The sequence below is a fragment of the Diorhabda sublineata genome, chromosome 5 (assembly GCF_026230105.1).
Source record: "Diorhabda sublineata isolate icDioSubl1.1 chromosome 5, icDioSubl1.1, whole genome shotgun sequence".
In the NCBI taxonomy this organism is placed as follows: domain Eukaryota; kingdom Metazoa; phylum Arthropoda; class Insecta; order Coleoptera; family Chrysomelidae; genus Diorhabda; species Diorhabda sublineata.
Window position 1 is genome coordinate 6,513,923 of NC_079478.1, and position 21,725 is coordinate 6,535,647.

Genomic DNA, 21,725 nt, shown 5'->3' on the forward strand with positions numbered 1-21,725 from the left:
ATCCCATAAGTGCTTGATTGGATTTAAGTCCGGGCTACCGCCGTTCTGAGGCTACAATATATGGACGGGTATTATCCTGTATTAGGATGAGGTTTACACCAACGAAACTAGCACAAGGTCGACGTAATCTCCTAATATTTCTTCTATATATCAGTTCGCCATTAATCTCCCTGCTCCGCCTCCAGTTTCAATAAAAATCAATTCGGTTTTTGCTTCCATTGAAATGCCCTCCCATACCATCCTGAAACCTCCTCCAAAACCGTTTTCGTTTATGCAACACTGCCCGAGTCGATTTCCAGGTATTCTGTAGACTCGTCTTCTTTTATTGCTATCTATCTTTCGTCTGAGAAGAGAACATATTCTGTAGCAAATCGTAGGACTGCTCGGTCTGCTGGGGTTAATTTGGGACCAGAAGCTGGTCTTTTTGGCGCAATGTTAGCTGTCTTATCTGTTCTTCTGACTGTAACAACGCGTTTCTCTAAGCTCTTGTTGAACTTGAACTTGGTCATCTCTTTGGATGTATAACACCATATTTTTCAACGCACTGGCCACTTCTCGCTAACTCTGGTGTCTTGTCGCAATAGATACGTATCGGTTGACATTTGATGGCAAACAGATAATGGTGGATTAGGTAGATAACCTTTTATAAGTGTCAGTTACTGCATTACTTTTAAAAATAGAAGGTCAACCAAATAATCTCACTCTGACTCAGACAACTGACGCAGATTATCGGTAATACCACTTATCAAAAACAATGATACCAACATCAATACTGAGTAAAATAACTCCATGAAGATCGACTTGTTTGCTCACAAAATGGTTTAAATCAGAAAATACAAAATTTTACTTACTGTTTCTAATAAAGTTATGACACGTGTGTACTTCATAGAGATATTACCATAGAGTAGGCATGCCTACAAGCGACTCGCGAATGAAAAGAGAAAGAGAATCATTTATGTATTTCTATCTCTTTCTTTCTTTGCGTACTGCGCATGCGTATCTCTGATTCAATGGGCAATGGTAAAGTGCGTACACGAAATCTAATCAACGCGCATGCGCCATTAGACATAGACAGCAATACATAAATTATTCTCTCTCTCTCTCTTTCTATCGGCCAGACGCTCCCACTTGTATGGGCGCCTATAGCATGCCTACTCTATCTGTAATATCTCTATGGTGTACTTACCCTCGTATTAAAACGTAACCTCACATAAACAAAGCTGCAATTTCTCGAACCGTTGGTGACATTCATACTGAACACACTGTATACACTACCACTACACCAACGCTCATAATTACAATGTCTGACCCGAATTTCGATAAACAAGTTATCGTCTTCAGAAAACGAAACGCGCGTCAGAAAGTGTGATTGTGAGTGTCGGTGTAATGGTAGTGTAAACAGTGTGTTCACCATACATAATCTGATGATGAATAGTAGTGAATTAATTGCGCTATAAACGATTTGTTTCGTAAATCGCTTATCCTAAAATAATTCATTTCCATCGATAGGAATTTAGATGTGGTCGAATTTTGATTCACAAGATTTGATCCTTCAAATACACAAGCATATACGAAAATTAATAAAACTGTTAACGAAATATTTTTAGAACAGTTTACAAAAATATGTTTTAAAAACTAAATCTAAAGAAAAAAGTTTTAATAAAAAGTTGATTTTGTTTCTAGAAACAGAAAAAAATACGAAAATCTGACATCATTGTAAATATTCGTAATATAAAACCTTTACAAATAGATCCAAATCACTCTGTATAGATTAACATCCTTACTGTTTGACGTCATTATCGATTGTTCAAATAGAAATCATCAGCCGAGCGATATTAAACTTAAGTAAATGGTTAGATGCAACAAAGTGATAATAAAAATTCAATTCCTTGACTTTCCACAATCATTATTACTGATAAAAAGCATAATAGGCGATTTGAATTGACAAAAATATTGAAGAACAGCTTATTCACACACATAGTGTATAATATTTTTGAATAAAGGTTCAATTTTGTGGTTATTCATTATAAATTCAATATAATGTACACAAGTCCCCAAGATGTGACCGCGACGGGACGTTTGTAGAAAAGGGAAGATGCAAGCAGGTAATTCTCGGCTTTTCGAAAGCCTGACGGGCGGCACTGCTTTCTTATTTTATGTATACCATTGAGTGTCCCAAAAATAAGATTCGAATCAAATAGAAAACACTATATTTAGTCTTTTGATTGTAATGTTTTTAATGAATCATAAAGTACTTACGATAGGGTTTTTTATGGACAAATGGCCACCACGACTTTGCATACACATACACACTCGTTTGTCGAAAATGTCCCATGACCATTCTGCATAAATGTGGTTGAATTTCGTTGATGCTACGTTGAATATCTCTTTTTAATGCCCGGGTGGTTGTGGGCTTGTTGATATTTTAAATGTAGTAATTGTTTCAGATAAAATTTGTCGTTTCGACTTAAAGATTTTATGTTTCTTCGAAAAATTATTAAAAAAATTTTAAAACAGAAGAGACCTAAAATTTAGATGCATTGATATATCAAAAGGTCTAAGAAATTGAAGAAATTTATTATTTAATTTCAACAAAAATAACCAGTAACAGTCACTGCTTGACTAACCTCAGTTTCAAAAAAGTATGGTCTCCAGCCCTAAAGGCACACCAAGTAATAATACTTTGGATGGATGCATTTGTTTTCCGATAATCACATGTGGGTCTTCGAACCACAAAAGTGGCGATTAAAAAACCCATCAAGGTGAAAATGTTCTATCGCAATAAACGGCTATCCTTGTATACATATTTCTTTTTACCTGGTACTACCGTCTTACATGCGCTAGTTAATAATTTTGAACTGGTAGTCAGAGATTACGCACGTGTGAAATGAATACTAAGAATAAAAACCGTATTTGCCTACTATTTGTACAAGAAGATATAGAGAAACGTAAAAGTTCATTGTGGACGCATCTTATATTATTGGAAAGGGAACAATATGGTGCATTTCACTTTTTACGCAGTTTGAAGAAGATGAAATTAAATTTTACAATCACTTTCGGATGAAGAGAGAAACCTTTCATTTTTTATTAACTACCATATATAATTGCATAACACAAAACAGGCAATACGTCCGGCAACGTCAACATGCACCGATACACTTTCTTACACCGGAACGTATATTGTTCGCCGGACCTATGTCCGGTGCAAGTACACACATCCATTATGAATCATACACCACCGCGAATACGGCAAAAAACACGGTCCGTTGTCCGGTGAAAAAAACGGACGTCTACAAGCACTCTTAGGATGATTTTTCTCGAAAAATCAGTATCTACTTGTTGATGCTCAATGATACATTCAACAAACTGTCTTCGCTGTGTCTAATTATTGAATTCAGTTGTGTTTTTATGTTTAATTGAATTTTGTAAGCATTAAGAGTCAGATCTTGTAGGGAGCTTCTTGTAATTTGTAATTTTTGTCTACGACGCCGACGAATTGAGGTTCCTGTGTTTTCACCGACTCCCTCACGTACTGCTTCGATATTAACATTTGGACGACCATAGTGTTCGGCATTTCCAACGGATCCTATCTTCTGGAATTTTTAAATTACTCTCTCCACAATTGACGAAGTTAGAACACTATTCCGACCATATTTTGTATGAAATTATCGCTACTGTTACCTATTGTTAACGGTAACGATCTTTTTCAAAGAACTAAGAGGTGTAATCATCCCTCACCGACTTTTTTATGTATATAAAGACAGTTATTATAATTCAAAACGAAATTATAAAAGATTCATTCAGTTCCAATTCATTTTTATTATCTTGATAAACAAAGATTGCAACTTGACGTTTGATCACAGAACACAGTCGATTTAACAAACTTTTTCTAAGCCCATGTCTGTAAACGTCAAAAATCGCACTGTCAACATTCCTCGTAAATGACATTTAACAATAACATGCACGTAATGACATCTCATAATATACACGTGCGTTTTGAGAAGAAAACTTAAACTTCTTGATTTAATTAAATTACAATCAAATTTTTATTTACGTAAGACTTTATTTGGTCTATTTATACAAATGTCGTAAATTAAAAAACATAAAAACTTTTATCATTAGTGAGATATATTTAGGATTGAAAGAGTGATGCGCCTAAATGTAGACAGCACATTATGCAATTTCTTCTATCATGTAACGCTTTCTTTTTACTAACTCTAAATTGTCAGCTGTAGATTTGTTTTTTTTTTCAAGGTTGTCAACACTTTATAGCATAAATGGCGGTCAATTTAATTCTTGTGTTAATTTTGGGACAACATACTTTTGACTTCCAAATATTAATCTTCTGATTTCTCTTTTTTAGACCTCTAATATCTTGTTGTCCCTTTCAAACTTCAAAGTTGTTTACTTCCACCTACAAAATTGAATTATTTACTGAAACACCTTGGTTGCTTTTTTATTTGATCCATACATATTTTGTGATATTTTTTTGCAGTGAGATAATGGATGGGGAAGATGACTGTTTCAACAGTTATTGCTCGCGAGCAAGCCAAAGAAGTAATGGAGGAAGTACGGACTTCGGTGAAATGTCATTCATGATAGTAGATTACTTAAAGGAAGCTATGAAGGTAGAAAATAAAATTATATTTCATTGTAAACTTTTTCTAATTTTTTAAGACTTTCAATTTATATTTTTAATAAAATAAAACATTTATCATGTCACTAATATAACTTTAAAATTCAAATTTATGTTATTTGATGCTATATTTAGATCAAATTATAAACTTTACGCTCCCCGTTCGCGTTCAACATAAATTCAATAGATTATATATCCAAACACTCGCGTTGTTCCAACACCTAGTCAACGTGAAGTAGAACGTAACGTCAACGTCTCCTTTACTGGTAGAATACTTAATCAATCGAAATTACGTCGTTTGGAACATACCACTGGGCATATTATTCGAAGCACTTTACTTTGAAATCTTTCCAAAATGGTTAGATTTGAGTTGCTGCGCGCAAAGATCACGCCGCGCACGCGCGGTAAATTCGTCGCGGACGTGCGAATAGTAGCGTGAATGACATTTTGTGCCATTTACGCCAACACGTAGGTGCTCACTCATCTGGCATCATTGGGAGATTCGGATATTGATACTGAGCTATTTATAAGTGAAATTCAAAATCGTTACGTAATATTACGAGAGTGATCGTAATTTAAAAAAAAAAAGACATGGGAAGACGATAAAATAATTACAAAGTTAGTGCAAAGGATGGTCGAGAGGATGAATAAAGACAGAAAAAGTTAACCTGAATACAAAACTGCGTTATCCCTGGTTGAAGATTTAAAATGAATTCATCCACACTATAAAATGGATGCCAAAATGAAAACTATGGAAGTTTTAAAAAAATACAAGTCCAGAGCCACCCCGGAATAATTCATTGCAGCTAATTCATTCTTCTGAATAGTAATTTCCTAAATCTTGGTACTCACCACCTTTTATCCATTTTGTTATTGAGTGTATTGTGACGAAAAGACTATAAATTTGTCCAGATGACCTTAACCGATTCAATACGCAGCTTGCCTTCACTCAAGGTTACTAGAATAATAGAAGGTTTGTGACAATAACAAAATGCCCAGTAGACAAGTTACGTGACCGGTTCACCGGTTTGTATAGCCAGATCAGCAAGAGATCACACACATCCTCATAACTCCAACATAATGTTAGTGAGGTTCTATTTGACATGCGCATGTCACAAACCTTCTATTATTCTAGTAACCTTGTCTTCACTTTACAACTCAACACCAAACAATCCGTTATAACCAAAGGACTCAGATTTGTACTCCCGAGATTTTCGAAGACATAGTGTACAATACGCCGTTTACCGTTTTTAAATGTGACTTGAATTTCAGGTAAGTGAAACACATTTTTCGTAGATTTCACATTCGTTATAGCTATTAATTTTTAAATTCCATCTGTATAATTGTAAAATCATGTTGAAAAATAAATAAGACAACTAAATAACTAAATCGTTAACATTAAATTTCAATTTTTCTTTCAGTGTATTTTATAAAATTATTTTTGATAAATAACTTCGCAAGTTGTATATAAACATTCTTGTAAATTGAAACATTTATTTTTGAGACCATTTTTAGAATTATCTTAATTTTAAATTCTTTGTTTTGTTTTTTTTAGTTGTTTTTCAAGTTTTGGGATATATTTCTCCATAAAACATTCTGTTATTATTTTTTCTGATTTCACTTTATCCCATGCTAACTTTTAAAAACAATATCGTTTCTATATTTCTCACAGTGTATTTTTGTTCATTTTTTTTAATCAACTTTCAACAATCAAATCAACAAATAAACCCCCTTGTACTTAGTTGACTGTTTCGTAAACTATCATAAAAATATGGGGTTGAAATTGTAGTATATAAGTGTATTGTTTGTAAATATAATTTTAATTTAATTTATATAAATTTTCTTTTGTTAATTTTAGCAAATAAGTTTTTGAAAAATTGTACATATATTAAACGTTTTATAAAAAAAATGGAAAAGGTTGTTTATTTATTATATTTCCTACAACAATTTTATTTGATTGACAATAAAAAAAGGTGAAATATGTATATGATTTTAAGTAATCGTTAACGTAATTAATATACACAATTACATTTTTCGAAAATGTCGATTTTGATATTTTTTTATTGTTAGTTTAATTTATCGGTCTTGGAACCAACAACGAATTAGTTATAAGGTAAGTCACGAAGTTAGACTCCCCGCTACACAGGTAAACTGATCTCTTTACCACTGACGGAGAGCGTGCCGAGACGCACCCGCTTAATTATTGGAAATAAAACCTTGGGATTTTTTGTTCATTTGTTTAAATTCAAATTAATGTTAGATCAAATAATTTGTATCAAAAAACGTTTCCGTCAGAGCCAAAGGTTTATCTCAAATAGACCCGTACCCAAGTGATAATCTGTCAAAATGGCTGTCGTATTGAATAGATTAAGCATTACTTTATTGAATATAGATAATTGGGAACTTCTGCATACCCATCCAGTATAATTTACGTAATTGTAGACCAAGTTATTTTTTCTTTGCTATTATATGTTTTTGCCAATTTAATAAACGATTTAGATGTCAGGATATTTAACTGTATTTACAGGATTTAATTGTTTATAGTTGAATTTCAAAATTTCAAAGGACAATTTTCTGTTATATAATTATATGAACTGATTTTTGGCCAATTTTGTATTTTGTCCAGTGCAGTTCAAGTTGTGAGAGGCTCTTGTTCGATCCACGTGTGATGATAATTTGTGTCATGATAATAAATTGGCATAACAATTAATATTAGTGTAATATTGTGAGAAACAAATCATCCTAGTAACATAAAACCTAACAAATAATATCTTAATACCATATTATTCTCTATGTTTGTTTAGGCAATGGACATGATGCGGGCGCACCGAATGCTAACCGATGTAGTATTAGAAGTAGGAAAGGATCTATTTTATGCGCATAAAGTTGTCCTGGCGGCTGCAAGCCCCTACTTCAAGGCCATGTTCACGGGGGGTCTCAAAGAATGTGATATGGATAGAGTTAAATTGCAGGGTGTTTCGGGTGCCTCATTATCTAGGCTAATACATTTTATGTATACTGGAAAAATTAGGGTTTCTGAAAATACAGTATGTCAACTATTGCCTGCTGCTACCATGCTGCAAGTATGTATTTTGATTAATTTTGTAGGAAATTCAAATATACTTGACCCCTTCTTATCATATTGTATTAACTTTCTTATTTATTTACACTCTTCCTATTCTTGAGGTTAATTAATAAACACTGTCTCTTACGTTCTTAATTTACACTACACTTAACTAACTTATCACTAACACTTCACCTAGTTCATAAGAAACAATGTAAACAAATCGTCTGTTGTAATAAAAACAAACATCAGACGAATTCCGGTAATATCAAACGTGCCGCGCCTCTGCCGAATTTTAGAATTCCACTACAACCGGACAGGACCGGCTCCAGGACCTATATCGAAACAATGTAGTTTGCTTAATAACAATCGATTTTCCAATTTCAGGTTCCTAATGTCATCCAAGCTTGTTGTGATTTTTTAGAACGTCAATTGGATCCTAGTAATGCCATTGGTATAGCAACTTTTGCCGAGCAGTACGGATGTATCGATTTATGTCGAAAGGCCAATCAGTATATAGAACAAAATTTTAGCCAGGTAATATTTTTAAAATTCCATTATACCTCATACAGATTGCACTCAAGTTAATGTATCATGTATCTCAGTTTTTCTTGATGTACTACTTTGCAAAGTTTAGCTTGAAAGTCTTATATAGACAACTAAGTTTCGCTCAGAGGAAATAGACAAGAATTTTTGTCATATCCACCTACAGGAATACAGAAACTACCACAAACAGGAAATCATTATCCGGCCCAATAGTCGAGATGTTATTAGACCTCTAAGCTCCAATATCATAAAATCCAAACTAGTTTGGTAATTTCCGGACGAGTTAAAAGAGATACGCAATGGATTCGGGGACACCCCAGGACAAACGCTTCATAGGACCTTAACTCGTTTGTTAAGCTACAGAATAATGGAAAAAGTATTGGAAAAGGAGATAGAAAGGGGTAAAACCAATTACTGGGACAATCTACAGAGGCTCAGACTCTCCTGGGAAACTACAACCAGAGAAGATCTGCTGAATGTACCAGCTTAAATACTAATAGGAATCTTGTCGGGACACTCTTGCTTTAACGGACATCTGAAGATGCAAGACACCTGGAAGTGTATGAAATAGAAAACGAAGATCTCTGGAAGTTACAGCCATCCCACATTCTGAACTTTCTAAGAGGAGTGGGATTAATAGATCAGCTGTAAACACGCAGCAAGCTTTAACTGCTCTTGTAGGTATAAGGTCTCGATGAAAACAAGTTCTTCAGTTGCCTCCTGAAAAATCCTATAAATTGTAGTGAATAATTGTTCTTATTCGTGGGGATAATTAATAAACACTGTCTCTCACGTTCTTAATTTATTTAAATACTATACACTACACTTGACTAACTTTAATAATCTATTTGAAATCTTCGATTACTTTTCTAATTCGTTCTGTTCACGACTATTTATTAGAAACTGAACTAAGCTACGGTACACAAACTCCTTATATTTCAAAAGTTCTAGAAAAATTAATGAAACAAAACAAATAAATAAATAGACCTTCCTTATTCAAAAGAAACAATGTAAATAAACCGCTTGTTATAACAATTGATATAAAAAAAAGATCAAATGAATTCCGGGTATTTTATCAAATGCGGCATTCGCCAAATTTTAAAATTCTACTATATCCAAGCAGGACCGGCTCCAGGGCGGAGATGTGTTCGTTATATACTATTATTTTTCTATTTCAGATATCCCACGAGGAAGAATTTTTACAATTAAGTACGCTTCAAGTAATAAATTTAATAAAAAAAGATGAATTAAATGTACAAGACGAAAAAGAAGTTTATAATGCAGTTTTAAAATGGGTTAGGTACGACGAAGAGCATAGACACAAAAAGATGGAACTTATTTTGAACGCTGTACGATGCCAATTTTTACCGCCGAAATTTTTAAATGACCAAATGACAAATTGCGAGGTTATCAAGAAAACCCCAGCCTGTAAAGAATATTTAGCCAGAATATTTAAGGTGAGTTAGTGAAAAACTTCACCGGAATGCCTAGAAAATGTGGTATTTTTAAAAGTTTTATTTCTTAATTATAGTCCGGTCAATTTAGACATTCGAAATTACATAAATTCCCACCAATCTGAAAATTAGTGAAAATTGCTTAAAATATAATTGAAAATGAAATTTGAAACCTGCCCATCATTATCGTGTATGGAAAAAATTTTATTCAAGGTCAAAGGTCTAAAAAATTGTTTTTTCGTCATTTTTTGCGAAACGGTAAGTTTTATCATAAAAATACTTCATACAAAAATTGTAGATCATAAAATTATCTACAAAAAATCAACTTTTCTCCTACTAGTCAGCGTTTCTGAGATATAACGATTCAAAAAGTTGTAATCGTCGTAATAAGCACACGTTTCCACACTACCTATGAGTTAGTGTACAAGGTGGCGCAAAAAGAAACGCATAAATTTCAAAACAGTATAATTTGCTTTATTTAGATTATCCAATATATGACTTTATTCATTGGAGCCTAATAGAGCGGCGAGGACTTTGAAGCACCGACGCCCTAATTCTGTCGACATTTTGTGGACTTCGCGCCGTACGAGGACGACCTAACGACTTCTGCTTCATAACCGATTGTGCAAAAAGAGGCACCCAACGAAGTGTGGTTCATTAGCGAAAACGCGATGCGCCATTACGTCCCCTCCGCTCCTATTACTCAACCCAAATTCATGCGTTCTTTTTTCGCCACCATTTACTTAGCGCGTTTCTTTAACATGGTTTGCACGGATCTGTTGTGGTCATGTTTAATTTGAAAATATTGTAAAATAATGGAAATTAGCAGAGATTGAAAAGACATGCGATACAACGCTACTGACGTAATTTACTTGCACTCAAAATGAAGAAGAAGAAGTTACTACTCGAAGGATTAAATTTCACAACTTTTTTTTTTTAATTTAAATCCTAGCACAAATTAAAAGCGCTCCGTAGCGTGGCATCCGCTCCAGATCGTATTGAGTATGTGGCGTCTGTATCACCAAACGATTTTGAAAGGTGCAAAAATTGTGTGAAACATTCTCAATCACTCGTTGGAAACATCTCCACGACGCTGTGAGCAAACGCGTCTTCAGAGACTGAAGGCCGAGTTTACTTTCAGTCTCCGAAGACGATAACTTGGTTAACGAAACGCGCGTCATACAGTGTAATTGTGTGTGTTGGTGGCTACATCTACTGTATAGATTATGTACTTTTTGAAGCAACTACCGTCATCTCTAGGTCAGGCTAGGTACTTCTGGGAGCATCCTCGTATATATGATGGAATGATTCACTTTTACTTAGTAGATTGGTCAGTAGTTCGAGTGGATTAAGTTAGAACGTTAGAAAGGAGAGTGTCATTTCTATAAATTAATAACTTTTATAAGAGAGACCGAAGCGATTTAGATGAATTGCAAAAAAAAAATTGTGATTCGTTGTTCGTGAATTTTTAGGCGAGTGTTGCCAATACGTAATCGGTTAATGACAGCCATATATCGTCTAGATAAATCAAACTGGATTTATTAACTTCCAACGACTTTGCCAGGTGTTACGATTTGGTTTTTTCATGTATCGTTTTACATCTCTAGAAATGTAAAGCTTATTAAATGTTTCTTTAATCTAGAGTTCTTGCCTCTATCTATCATCAGGTTTCACAATTGTGCTATTACCATGTATTTTATAGGAGGGCCGTTTTTTTTCAAACTCCGATCGCTCCGTGCAGAAGCTACGCGGACAGAAGAAAGCGGGCATGCGCTGTAGCTCTAGCACTACACACTCCGTCCTTGTTGACATTCAGGGTCAGTCGGCGTTGTGCTACAGCCACGTAAACATGTTCGCCAATATTGATGCTCCCGCCAAGTGTGGAGTGTGATTCGTTTTGTACAGGATGAAGGCCATAGTGCTGCAGAAATCCATCGAAGGATGAGTCGTGTGTATGAGGAAAACTTGATGAGTTATGGTGTCGTGCGTGAATGATGTCGACGACGCAAATCTATCGTTTCAGATGACCTGGTTCAACGAGTTTACAGAATGGTTAAAGAAAACCGTAGATTCCCCATTACTCCTTTGTCTACGAAATTTCCAGAAGTTTTAAGGTCTTGATTGTACATGAATTCATTGGCGACAACTTTTTTTGAAGAGGTTGGAAAAAAACGGCCCTCGTATTACATATTTTTATTTTCTAACATATGAAATTTCTTTTTAAAACTTTTAGACAGAACCTTTTCGCAAAAAGTAATTGCTTTTGATTTTCGTAGGATTTAACTTTGCATGTACGAACTGGTGTGAAAGAACGATGTCCGAATATTCCTCGAGTGATATATGTGGCAGGAGGATATTTTCGACAATCTCTTGATATCTTAGAAGGTTACAATGTTGACGAAAAAGTATGGTATAAACTTTCCAGATTAACAGTACCCCGGTCTGGTTTAGGAGGCGCTTTCTTAAAGGTAAAAAACAGAATATTCCTAAATTTTAATGTTTAATCATGTACCATTTTCTCAGCCTTATTTGTTGAGTTAGTAATGAGAATGTTTATTTAAAAAAATCGAGTTTTTGATAATTTCACCTTCAGAATTCTGGAAGCTTGAGCGGTAAACGCTCTAAACGTGCATCAATGTCAATGTTAGTTCCGCTTGCTGAGGTGGAGATGGCAACTTTTGATATACTATTGAAATATTGGATTCCCTTTGATGTTTGTTCTGTATAAGTTTTTATTATAGCAGGCGGTTTATTTACTTGGTTTTCAACGTGAGCGGCAATCGTGTCATCCATATCATTTTTCATAGTTGAAATGTCGTCCTTCGTGGAGAAAATCTTGTCAATATTGGCGCAATTATTCTTCAGAGTTGAAATCTTATCGTCCATTTTAGTGAAAATTGACGAGATCATCCATCCCTCACCAGAGCCACTTTGAGTCTTTCTACTAATTCGCTCTTCTTACCGAACTCGCAATTCTCCAGTTCGGCTTTCATTTCAGTCACTTTCAGGTCAACAAGTCTCTTCGCCATGTTTGTTTATGTCTATTTATTCATAATATTCCACTTCTCACACAAATGTAATATTTTTCCTATTTATTTGTACGATTTTTATTCGCGGGGTGAATTAATAAATACTGTCTTTTACAATCTTAATTTATTTAAATACTATAGACTACACTAACTTATAATTACTCACTTATCACTATCACTTAATTAACTTGAATAATTTATCTAAATTATTCTATTACTTTGCTAATTCATTCTGATTTCTACGACTATTTATTTTAAACTAAGCTAAACTGCGTTACACAACTTATATATGTATAAAGAATATCCCAAAATAATTCTAAAATCTTCTAAAACATAAAGAAACAAAATAAATAAATAGAAATTATCCAAAAAATAAAAACTCATATAAAACAAATATCAAACGGATTCCAAGTATTTCAATCGTATATCAAAGGTCGTCGCCTTCGCCGAATTTTAGGACTTCATAAAAGTGCCGGCTTAAGGACCCATTTCGCGAAATTATTTGTAACAATACAAAATACGAACATTACTCAAATACTTTAGACTTCTTTAGTGAGTAATAATGCTTTTTCTGAACTTGTTTTTGCATCCAATAATGTAAGAAAATAATTTTTTAATCAGCCCGATTTTGATCCCATTACAAAAATACAAATGTAAATTCAATTAAATGCCCACATAACCTCAATTCTTCAGTTCGTATTTGAAGCACAATTTTGAAGCTCATGTAACCCAATCATTTATTTGGTGGGCACGTTGGCATTTTAAAAAATTCTTGGACAGTTTTATTTTGAGTTCTTAACCCGCAACACCGTTCAAAATTATAAATGACTGGATTGACTTTTTTATTTCTTAATTATTTCTTCCTCTCTTTTGAACTTTACCAACACATTGTTTTATTTCTTTCCCAATATTGCTTTGAAAATACATATTGAATTGAATTGATATTCCCTTAATCCTGCTATCTACCCCTCCGGGTATAAGACGGGGAGTTGAGTTTTTTTCCATGGAATCTCTCTTTCAAAATTCTTCCCATTTCATTCATTCGTTCTCAATCGCTTTGTGCTTCCTCTGTTTCTCGTTCTCACTGTTCAGGCTTCTACTATTCTTCTTGTAATCCTTCCCTCATTCATCATTTTTACATGTCCGAACCATCTTAGTTGATTTTTTTCTACGTATTATTCGGCAGGTTTTGTATTTAATATTTGCCTGTATATTTCGTTTTTAATGTGGTCTAATCAAGTTTTGTGTTGAACAAATTCTTCATCCAGGATATTCTTTGGTATTCCTTCTGTTTTTATTTACATTATTATGGTGATTTTCACATATCTATACTGTTATTTATTTTTTCATTCCTCAGGGAAATTTTTATGCAGTAGGGGGCAGAAACAATAGTCCAGGCAATAGTTATGATTCCGATTGGGTAGATAAATATAATCCGATAAAAGACCATTGGAGACCCTGCTCACCTATGTCTTCTCCAAGAAATAGGGTCGGAGTTGCCGTAATGGATGGTCTTTTATATGCAGTGGGAGGAAGTGAAGGACTGAAGTATCATAGTAGTGTAGAATGGTTAGAATTTTCTACTTAGATCAAAAATATAATCGCATACATTGAAAGTTATTGACCCTAATGAATAAAAATTTAGCAAATACTTTTTCTTATAAAATCAAAGTAAATACTTGGAAGCCTATCAATAAAAACTTGAGTAATTGCTTGTGTTTAGAGCAATCGCTGAAAATTTTAGAAATTGCTATTAGTAAAAGTATAAAGAATTACTTAAATTTGCATATAATGAGATGATAATTCAGGGAGTTAATTTTTTTAATGTGGGAATTGCTTCCAAATTTTCATAGTGGTTCGAACTCTGCAACATTTACTCAAATCAGGCAATTTCAATAATTCAAGATGTGTTAACCATATATTAAGTTATACAAATGTCTCTTATTTTATGCTCCATTAACGTATCGTCTCTGATTACATTTTTGTCTTATATTAATGTGACTGAGAAGAATCATAAATCTACCTAATTAACTTCTACTTACTATCATATTCGTTAAGATTTATTGTAAAATGACCGTCCTCAACGTCTTACTTAAGCGGTTCCGTATGTCCTTTACAGATTTGAAGTTCCATTTATCAAATTACTTATCCTTATTTTTGTATTGATGTAACGTAATGACCATAAATATAATTAATTATAGCTTTTGTATACAATAGGATTAGTATTTAAGAGAGAATAAACACACATAAAGTGTTCTATATAGTGTTAACATCCAAAGAGAACAATGTTCAGATTATTGAAACCACTTTATTTATATCTTATGTTAATAAATAGTCTTTCAAAATTGTGAATTAAGTTATTTAAATGACTGAATATTATATGAAAGTGCTGTAAAGATATAGTGTAATGTATCCTCGGGCTAACCAATGATGGTTGACTATATTCTTTGTCTATTAAAGACCTCGTTCACAGATCGCTTTTAAATATTAAAATCCTATTATGCAAAATGTTATAAATAATTATATGTATGGTCGTTAGAGTCACATCGATATAAAATAAAGAACGTAACTTGATACGTTAATGGAACTTCAAGTGTCTAAGGAACATTTAGAGTCAATTAATGTGGGTCCCCATTAGGATCGTGTACCATAAATCTCGAGGAATGCAATAAATTTTTGATTCTTCACATTAACATAAGACAAAAATTTGGTAATCCGAGACGATACATTAATGGAGGGTAAAATAAGGAACGCTTTGTACCACCCAACCAGATGATTTAGAGATCCTAATTGTTCCCATCAGGAGATGAGTCAATTTACACACAAGAGGTGTGTATATTTGTGTACGTGAAAATTGTACAGACGATGATTTCCGAAAGTTAAATCGATTTGACCGCGAAAATGTTGAGTGGATAGCAAATTATTTTGGAACTGATACTGGTGAGATGCACAGGGCTGTATTAACAGCTATGAATAACGTGAAAGTTTTTCTGTGGCATTTGTCGAAACCAGATTTTTGAAAATGTTTTTTGTAAAAGATAAACATTAAAAACGAAAAACTTGCATTTTTGACCTAAATTTTGAGGTTATATGAAAAAGTGAGTAGATAGAAAGTTGTAGATCTTCTCATTACCTACAACTTTGCCCCCCTTCCCTTCCCGACCACAGATCGCCTGTAAATTAATTTTTTTTGCTTTTTATCATATTCTCCTCGTTTTTATTCTACTATTACTTTTTTTGGTTTTATTAATTATCGACCCTAGTCTATACTTATATAAAATATAACACAGTGGATTACAACTGTGGTGAAGGGACGTAGTAAAACATAGCATTTGCTAATACACGTAGCATTTCCTTTTGCTTAAAAGCAATTGCTTCAAGTAACTGCTTGTTTTTTATTCATTAGGGCGGTTGTCTTCAGTGACCTTCAGACCAACTAATTATGAATGTTGTTGTAGTGGTAGTAACCAGTATGCTCAATAACCAATTTCCAAATCTATTAATTTGTTTTGTAGTTATGATCCAGATACAGATAGATGGATTAACGTTAAGCACATGCATTATAAAAGATTGGCAGTTGGTGTGGCGGTAGTTAATAGATTATTGTATGCCATTGGGGGATATGACGGCGTCGAGAGGCATAGAAGTGCTGAATGTTACCATCCAGAAAATAACGAATGGACAATGATATCACCTATGAACATACCACGTAGTGGAGCAGGTAATAATTTTTTCAGTGTTTGTAAGAATATGTTCTGGAATATTTGGTACATATGAACTACTGCAAGTTTGTTAAACAAGATTGACTACAAACTGGATACTTGGACAGAATGTCCACTCTTCCAATATTAGAATAGTGACAGTTTTCTCAAATTTGAACACTTAGGCACTTTGTTGCTAAAAGTGAGTGACACTATCAAGTTATATTTCCTTTGATTTGTGGTATACAGGCAAACTTTTTTTCGTAAAGCTATTTATTTAGTAAATTATAATCTACTGGCAAATATTTTTTCATATTTTTAATTTCTATATTATTTTAGGGGTAGCTGCTATTAACCAATTCATTTTTGTAATTGGCGGTTATGATGGGAAAAATCAGCTGAATTCCGTCGAAAGATATGATACTGAACGTGATGTATGGGAGACGGTCTGTCCTATGAAAGTTTCAAGAAGTGCTCTTAGTGTTACTGTTTTAGATTGTAAAATATATGCATTGGGTATGTTTATATAATTAATCGGATTACTTGTTCAAAAACAAATTTGATTTTGAAACATGTAACCCTTAGTATCTAAAATGCTCTAGCCTAGAAAATTCGGTAGTACTAATGTAGTAGTTTAGTAAAATTTATTTTTTTTCGTTTCACCACAACTTTTGAGGTTTCTTTAATTTCTCATTTCTTAGACCTTTTGATGTATTAGTGCATCTAAAGCTCTTGATTTTAGGTCTCTTCTGTTTTAAAATTAATTTTTTTTTCAAAAATTATTAAAAAAACTAATTTTAAAACAAGAGACCTAAAATGAAGAACATTTAGATACATTATTATTGAGATTTAAACAAGGAATCAGTTTTATTTTTTAAAGATCAACTAGCTAAACAAAAATTAATAATTAAATATTTTATTGATGATACATTATTCCTTCAACCTACAATGTTTAAATTTGAGGCAAGAAACGCCCAAAACTTCTCAATTATACCTTTTAAAAACAAAGAGGAATATTAATAGATTAAAATAACAATTTTTTTTGAAAAAAATCATAAAAAAGTGATAGAAAATTTCCAAAGATTTTAATTACCAAATGTGTCATATTTTTTTTTCTAATGTGAAAAGCAATCACAAAAGCCTAAACCCTATCACACTTGAGTAGTTCGCGTGGTGCCTACCGTGGTCAAGAGTTAGTTTTGGAGAGGGGGTTTGGTTTGAAGTAAATAAAATAACACAAATATACTTACATGAAATTTAATATCTATATATTCATCGGAAAAATTAAGACATAGGTATTTATAAAGTTCTTAACTTTAAATGAAATGGTTAAATTAATTTCGTTCCTCTGCGCTAAATCTAAAACTATTAAAGAAGAAATCTTTTTTTTTCAAATATATCCACTACTTAATCTGCATCAATTTCTGTTCCATAGTGAATGTTCATGAAAGCCAAACCATTAAGTCTGTTTTCACTCGTAGTGTTTCGTAAATAGTTTTTCAGTCTCCTTAGGCTCGAGAATGACCTTTCTGGGGTAGCAGTGGATACAGGAATGGTAGCCAAGATTTGTAATAATGTGTAAATATTAGAATAAAGGTTTTTAACGCACATATCTAGGCATTCCAAACTAGATTTCGAGGTAGGCGAGGTACTTGTCGTCACTGTTTTCCATACTTCAAGTTCTGCTTTAACCACTGCTATTTTGCTTTCGGAAAGTAGTGACGAGTACATGGAAATTGCTACTTCGATTTCTGAACTGGCAGTAAAATTTGAAGGTAGCATACCAGAATAATGCAGATACTATTTTACGATGTTTGGTAAACCTTTCACCAATTGTTGAATTGTATGATCAAGAAATGCAGGAATGTTCGGTCTATTTAATTGTCTTCCGACGACGCGTGGCGTTCTCTGTATACCACCATTTTCTAACAGTAAAACCGTTGCGTCTTCATAGAGATAAAGATATTCAACGTCAGTATTGTTTCTCAGGAGTTGTAAGACAATAACATCGTGGTGTGGAGAAACCTGTGGATATTAATCTTCAACTTCTGTAAGTTGTAGTGTTCGGGAAATTGGTATCTTAGTAGCTGATTGTACAGGCTTGCACTTCTCCAAAGAAAGACATGTCTGCCTGTCGAGTAGGTCTTACAAACTCTGCCCTATGTGGGTTATGTCTGACAGCTCGCAAGAGCATCTGTCGTGGTAGTATTGGTAAAACAGAGTTAGATCAACGACCTTCTTTTCTATGCTATACGCTGTTCTAGTTTCTGTTCATCTTTGGATCGCCTATTAGTCAAATCGCTCTCTTCTGTATTTCGTCGAGCATCGTCAGGACATTCTTGGAAGCCGAGCTTCAGATGTGCGAGAAATACTCCAAATATGGACCAATCTTGACCTTATAGGAGATAAGAAGTCGTTGAGAAGTATATAGCTTTTTAGTTTTAAAGAGAGCTCCAAGTTTTTTTGGAGCTGTTTTAGCTAATTCCACCATGTGATTACACAAACCTCAACACCCAACAAGCGAATTTGCGGTGATGGTGATATTTTATGTCCAGACAGGACAAATCCTGAGCTGCAGAATGTTTTCAAGATAGGTATTTAGGATGGTTATCTGTTGCTGCCCACGGATTTGGGTGAGTTTATTGTGTCGGCTATATCAGTGTCCTATCGTCGGCGAAGCTAAAGATCAGGTTTGCAGTTTCGTCGAGTAGATCGTTGATGTACAGGAGGAAGATAGTAAGTCACAAGATGCATCCCTGGGGTAACCAGCGTTGACCTCAAACCTTTCGGAGATGTGTCCATCGATAGATAATTGAATGTATCGGTATTTGAGAAAGCTACTAAGCCAGCCGAGAAGTGAGAACGATAAACCGTACAGTAATAACTTATTTACAAAGTTGACATGCCAAACCCTGTCAAAAGCCTTTGATATATCCAGTGCGATTGCTTTGAACTCCCCATATTTTTCTACAGCTGTTAAAGATATCTCAATATTTACTGGTTAACGTTAACTCCATGACCTCGGGAAATGGCTACGAATCGCCTTTTTTCCTTTTTTGGTATGAGTCTTATACCTTCAGTGTAGTTAATTCTGTTCTACTGTATCCATTATCAACTTCAAATCAAGTATTTAGTGAATTTTTCTTCATTACAGGTGGTTACGACGGTACGAACTTCCTTACCAACGTTGAAATTTACGACCCGGCTCGAGACGTGTGGGAAACTGGTGAACCTTTAACTTCAGGTCGTTCTGGTCACGCGAGTGCAGTTTGCTATCAACCTTGTATACCAGATTCGTGTATAATATTGACTCAAACAAATCAGCAGTGTCCCTCTTCCTCTTCAAAAAGATAGTATATTGCTTGACAATACAAGTTTGATAGAGAAAAAAATGCATTTTGTTGAAAAAGTGCATCAAAAAAGTCCGAGTTATTCTATAGCGTATAATTACTTGAACATAACATAGAGAAAAAGAATGAAGAAAGCAGTTTGGAACACTAAGTTTTATATGAAGTATAGTTCAGAGAAATTAAATAACATATATGTCAATACTCGGATGTAGCAGTATTGACCCCAAGTATTAAGAACAGACGTAGTGCCGAATACTAATTTTAACACCAACTGAAAACTGCCTTTGGTACTATCCTTAAACAATAAACTTTTTCAGTTAGTACTACTTGAATGTAAATTTGTTGCCAATTTTAAAAACTTACTATCAAGGTACTTTATCCACTTGTCTCCGTTTGGCAACATCTTTTTTATTTATTTTCCTAGTCCGCATTTAATAGCTGCTTTGAACAGTACAATTGAACTACTGCAACAAATTTCTTATCTTTCATTTTTCTTTTTTTTTAAATGTAATTATGGTAATGGTATACTACAATTTATTTTTTTCGCATCTTGTTTACTTCTTTCTTGGTACATCAAACCAAGTGATTCTTGTGAAAAATTCTAAAACTAGTCTGTACAAGAGGATGAAAATTACATTAGATTTAGGATTGAATGTTTAAAGTGGATGCAACAAAAATCTTTCTCTTTCTTGATCTTTTCCATCCCTAAACGTTTTTATATCTCAATTTTTTCTTGTTTCTTTTGAACTTTAGCAACACATTTTTTATGTCCCTTCCAGATGACACATTCAGTTAGTGACTACTTCATTGACGGCTGCTGTGGAAGTATGATTGAACTACTTTAGCAAACTCTTCATCCAGTATGTTCTTGATATTTTTTCTGTTTTTCCCTTCATTATTATGGTAATTGTAATGTTTCCTTCCTCCTTAGTATGACATATTTGATATGTTGTATGATGGGAAATACATTAGATTGAACGATTCTCATATTTAATTGAATGCTAAGAGTGAAAGCAACAAAAATCATTCTTGATCTTCTTCGTCTCATAGTTTTTTCTATTACTAGTTTCTTTCTGTCTCTTTTGAACTTTAGCATCACATTTATTATTTCCTTTCATATTCCACATTTACTTAGAGACTATATAATTTTATTGAAGGCTTTTATAAAAGTACGATTGAATTACTTTAGCAAACTCTTCATCCTCATTTATTTTTCCTTTCATTATTATGATGATCGTATTGCAATTTATTTTTTACTCCTGTTTATTGTTTCCTTTCTTCTTAGTATGATATCAACACTTTCGATATGATGTAAGATTATAGAAAACATTGGATTGAACAATTCCTATATTTAATTAAATGTTATGATTTGAGATATGTTTGTGCTTTTCTCAATACTGTATTTATTATTTCCCCTTCGTATATCTATTGCTGTGAATTTTTCCTGAAACATTCGTATTAAGTTGGTGAATCTTTCCAGATAAAACTACGATGAAATGGTTATAGGGTTCAAATTTTAGGAAGCCTAGGCTGTAATGAAGTAAATAAATATTTGTACAAAATTTTGGTATATAATTTCTCTCCATATTGGTTGATGTAAATGTAAACTTTGTAAATATTTTGTATATTTGTAAAATATAAATGTAATAGTTTTTATTGTCTTCATATAAACATGAGAAAATATACATTCCTGTTGAGTTTTATTTGTTTTTTTTAAACTATTATTGGAAATACATTAGCAACTTTACAAGTAACCAACAGTATATATACATATAGTCACCCAACATAGGTTCCCATAAAAAATGCTGACGCACACGATTGATTTCCCTGATCGAGCGTTTTTAGAAAGATCGCCGATGTTTCCAGGAGAAGCCAAATAAAAGTCAGTTTATCGCTAACATATAGTTTATTGTAATTGTCTTCAATTTTTCAAAAGCTACTTGAG

General features: G+C 33.4%; 1 protein-coding gene across 2 annotated transcripts in view; it reads left to right on the forward strand.

Annotated features, from left to right (window-relative positions):
- The window catches only part of LOC130444759 (kelch-like ECH-associated protein 1), a 29,948-nt gene extending 8,471 nt beyond the window's left edge, over positions 1–21,477 (forward strand). For both annotated transcript variants that reach the window (XM_056780044.1, XM_056780043.1), the window contains exons 2-10: positions 4,496–4,628; positions 7,441–7,719; positions 8,088–8,237; positions 9,425–9,703; positions 11,977–12,168; positions 14,087–14,298; positions 16,245–16,450; positions 16,770–16,946; positions 19,585–21,477. In XM_056780044.1, the coding sequence (XP_056636022.1) occupies positions 4,503–4,628; positions 7,441–7,719; positions 8,088–8,237; positions 9,425–9,703; positions 11,977–12,168; positions 14,087–14,298; positions 16,245–16,450; positions 16,770–16,946; positions 19,585–19,784 (1,821 nt within the window). In that variant the 5' untranslated portion in view covers positions 4,496–4,502 and the 3' untranslated portion in view covers positions 19,785–21,477. The remainder of the gene's footprint in view (positions 1–4,495; positions 4,629–7,440; positions 7,720–8,087; positions 8,238–9,424; positions 9,704–11,976; positions 12,169–14,086; positions 14,299–16,244; positions 16,451–16,769; positions 16,947–19,584) is intronic.
- The last annotated feature ends 248 nt before the right edge of the window (positions 21,478–21,725 follow it).